Source organism: Manacus vitellinus, unplaced genomic scaffold (genome assembly GCF_001715985.3).
Source record: "Manacus vitellinus isolate BGI_N305 unplaced genomic scaffold, ASM171598v3 scaffold_118_pilon, whole genome shotgun sequence".
In the NCBI taxonomy this organism is placed as follows: domain Eukaryota; kingdom Metazoa; phylum Chordata; class Aves; order Passeriformes; family Pipridae; genus Manacus; species Manacus vitellinus.
Window position 1 is genome coordinate 252,879 of NW_021938885.1, and position 4,231 is coordinate 257,109.

The window sequence follows — 4,231 nt, forward strand, 5'->3', positions numbered from 1 at the left end:
GCTTCCCAGGATCTCAGCTCCTGGATGCTCTGCACCAGCAAAACTGCAGCCCCACAGTACCTGAACAAGAAAGGCAGCACAGGTCCAGGTCCAGGGGGATGAAGCAGGTAATCCAGGAAGGAAACCAGGCTCAGCCTGGCCTGGCCTTAAATATAGCTCCCAGACCAATGAGTGGGTGGGTGGGGGCCCAGATGAGACAAGTGGGGACAATTAGAGCCTCATGGCACCCATGGAGCCCTAATTAGGGCTGGGTGAATCCAGTCTGACCATGTGCCAGACACCATCCTGTGCTCTGTTCCCTCTGGAATGTGCTCCCTGCTCCCTAAGCTGCTTCCAGAGCCCAAAATCAGGCAGATGTTAGGATCTGAGTGTCACAATCCATCATCAGAGAACAGTTGCTGTAGTTAATTTATTCCCTGGATCTTTGCAGCAGAACAGACATTCCCCTTGGCCCTGCTGGCACTCTCAGCTTGCCCCTCTGATATTCCTGGTTCCATCAGGGAGGAAGTTGATGCTCATTTGCTTTGTTCCTTCAGCTCAGTCCACCTGTCCCTCAGATCCAGCTAAGGAAGAGGTGCCTGTGTGGTCAGGGATCTGCCTCTCTGTCATCTCCCACCTGGAATTTCTCAGCCCATTTTCACTCGACAGACACGTGGAGGTTTCAGAGTTTTAAATACCTACAAGTTCGACAGGCTGAGCAGAGGCTGCAGCATGAGCTGATCCACGTTAGACCCTGGAAAATCCATCCATCCGGAGCGTGACTGTAGGAACAATCAAGCCTTATTGGTTTGGCTCCATGTAAAAGCTTCTGTCTGCAGCACTTCATCTTGATTATCAAGTCATTACCTCCAGGGAAATTATCCCAGTTTCCCTCTGGGATTGCTGAGGGTGCCTGCAGTGAGCCATAGCTGGGCTGAGGTCTTGTGGCTGCTGGTCTGGAAGTGCTGGTGCCCAGTGCTGGTGGTTTGATGTGTTAGATATATTTAATAGTGCTGCTAAAAAAAGCCATGGGCCTGTCTAGATGCTGCTCTGAGTCACTTAGAGCAGCACAGAGTTCCTGGTTTGAAGGGGCAGAGTTGCTGCTGTGGCTTGGGGAGCCCTCCTGCTTCCAGGAGCCAGAGGGGCACTGCTTCCCAGAGCAGAAGGAGATAGGAAATCCCAGTTACCCTCACCCAGCAGAGGCACGAGACCCCTCTTCCCAAACATTACCTCCTGCTCTGTGTCCAGATTTGGCAGGTCACAGGCTTGGCTGTTGGACGGACTGAGCTGACCAGAAACAGTTGGTTCCATCCCGATTTTTCTGTTTCCTAGGCAAAAACCAAAAGGGCCCAGGACAAGGGAGAGCGGAGCCATTTCCTGGGTGAGATAAAGACCCTGAGGAAGGAGCTGAAGGAGCGAGAAGAAGCTGCCATGGCCTCAGCCCTCAGCCACGCCAGCGTTGTCCTGGCCACCAACACAGGTGTGGGATCCCCTTGTCCAGGATTTTACCTCCCTTTGCCAGGACTCGGGCAAACCACGTGCCCTGCAAGGGTACCTGGGGGAGCTTATCCTGCCCCAAGCTCTTGGGAGCTCAGTGGGGACTCCCAAAGCCCTCCACAGGGGGATGCTCCCAGTTTACACTCTGGCACAGGGGGTTGTTTGGCACAGAATACGTGTCTGGAGGGGCCTTTGTTAGCTCTGAGTAGGAACTGAGAGTTCAGTGAGTAAACAAGAAGCTGCTGGAGGTGTGCAATCTGCTATTGATTGCATAAGTCACGTGGAATTGCTTCCCTGCTTGGATTGTTTCCAGAATTGATGGAATCCAACACGTGTTTCCAATGCCTGCTCTCAGTCTGCCTGTTGTTAGTTCTGTAATCACCCAAGTGATTATTCCTGAAGTGGGGAGACATAAGATAAACCTTCGTCCCTCTTGGCCTCACAAAAGTCCTTAAATATCTGTCTTTAAAAACATAAATTATATATATTTATTTTATATAGTATATATATATTATATACTTCATTATATATAATATATAATAAATCACAATGTATTTTATAATAATTATAATATATTTTATAACATCATTTTATAATAAGTATATTTTATAATAACAATTTGTAATAATTATATATATTGTAATAATTATAATATATTATGATTACAAATAATATTATATATTGTAATATATTATAGTACGTTATATGTTGTATAATATATAGTATATGTTTATAATTTTATATATTCGTATAAATTAATTTTAATATAAATTTCGTATATTCACTTTTAATTTATTAATTACTTATTAAAAACGAAACAAAAAAGTGTGGTGTGACACAGGATTTAGGGAGCAGATCCAGGTATCCATCAGGCATCTGCATCTACAGGTAGGAAGGTAATACCCCTGCAGTCGAGGGAGATGGGAGTGGTTAAAGTTTAACACATGTTAAAGGGCTTTTCTAGCTCAGATGTTTAATACTCCACTTATAATCTTCAGATTTAGTTGCTCAGGGATCAATTCCTGAAGGGAAACATCAGTAATTTTAGGTCATAAAAAAGACCTCATGGAGCAAGCTACTGGGGTGAAGGTTAAAGGAAAGATAAGTCTTCCCTTTATTCCCTGGGAATTGGCCTCTCCCTTCTTTTAACCTTGCCTGGAAAACGGGGAGGTTTCCTTTTTTTCCAGCAAAACTGGTATTTTTGGGGGATCAGCTGTGATTTTCTCCTGGGGCTGGGGCTTCCCAGCAGGGGGTCTGGAATTCTGCTTCAGAGAGAGGTGGTGGGCGAACCAAGGGTTGGATTTTGTTAAGCAGTGGTGGGATTTCTCTGGACCGGTGGGCTTGGTGGGAATTCTGCAGCCCAAGTGCTCCGCCGGTGGCTTCAGCCCAGAGAAAATCTAATCATGGCAGCACCTGGGGACATGAGTGGCCTTTAATTAATGGCAGTTCAATAAACCCAAGACTGGGAGGGAAGAAAACCAGGCCGTGCTGGTACAGGCTGGTTTAGGCAGGAGGAAACTTCCATTTCTTCTCCTTCCACCCTCGGCATGGCCAAAGGCATAAGTCGGGTTATAAGTGTGCCCCTCTTACCAGAGTGGATTCATATAGGCTGGAAAACAGCTTTTAAAGGAAAACAGGGCGTCTTAGATGACAAGCTGTAACATCTGAAGTGAGGCAGAGGTGCAGAGGCAGAAGGATTTATGGTGGCAAAGCCAAATCCCCCCTCTCAGAGCTGCTTTCAAAGGAGGAAAGCAGGAAAAATAGCACAGGAGCTTTGGAAAAAAAACACCTTTGTGAATAAAAATCTTCCCTCCTGGCTTGCTGGCTTCTTAACCCTGCTCTCCTCCTTTTGCATCCTTTTTCCTTATGAATTGGGTGAGATTTTGATGCCCCTGACATCCAAATTTCTGATCAATGTGTGGGCCAGTATCAGGTAGGTCTGGGTTAGAGCAGGTTGTGTGCCAGGGTTATTTGTTTGATGTTACAGATGGGCTTCTGATACTAAAAATTAGCCCTTGCTGTGGTGGCCTGGTTACTTCTCCTGTGCTTTCCCTTCTCCCAGTGCCATGAGGAAGGACAGAGTGGCACAGCCAGGGGGTCAGCAGGGCAGAGGAGTGGGGGCTCAGCCCGTCTCTCCCTCCTGGGCTGTCCCCCACTTCTCAGACTGGTGGACCTGCAGTCCCTCACCCTTCCAGTGTTGGTGATGAGGAGTTCTGTTTGCACTGAGGGGGCAGCAGGAAGGTGGGTGTTCACTGCTCTGCTCTGGGCAAAGCATTCCAGGATCTTGTTCTCTTTGGCTGCTGTTTTCCAAAGAGACTTGGAAGCTTCTGGGCCCAGATGCCGGGGGGGGGAAAAAAAGGGGACAAACAGGAATTGGCAAAAACAATCCTGACATACACATATCAATGTATACGTGCCTGGCATGGGCTGCAGAGCTGGATTTCTAAATCCCTGCAAAGAAATATCATTGTACCTTCTGCTTCCATCAGGTGCCTCCTCCGATGGCCCGCTGAAGCTGCTGCCCGAAAACCACTTCGACCTGGTGGTGATTGATGAGTGTGCTCAGGCCCTGGAAGCCAGTTGCTGGATCCCTCTGCTGAAGGCTCCCAAGTGCATCCTGGCCGGGGATCACAAGCAGCTGCCCCCCACCATCGTCTCCCACAGGTACAGTCCCGGCCCCTCCTGTTGTTTTTGCAGCCGAATGCTTCCGAATCCTCACCTGTGGAGATATTTCATAATGGGATTATTTGTTGGA

General features: G+C 47.7%; 1 protein-coding gene across 1 annotated transcript in view; it reads left to right on the plus strand.

Moving 5' to 3' along the window:
* IGHMBP2 (immunoglobulin mu DNA binding protein 2) overlaps positions 1-4,231 on the plus strand; it is a 29,419-nt gene that overhangs the window by 13,450 nt on the left and 11,738 nt on the right. The window contains 2 exon segments of the mRNA XM_029965725.1: positions 1,312-1,459; positions 3,966-4,140. Coding sequence (XP_029821585.1) covers positions 1,312-1,459; positions 3,966-4,140 — 323 coding nt within the window.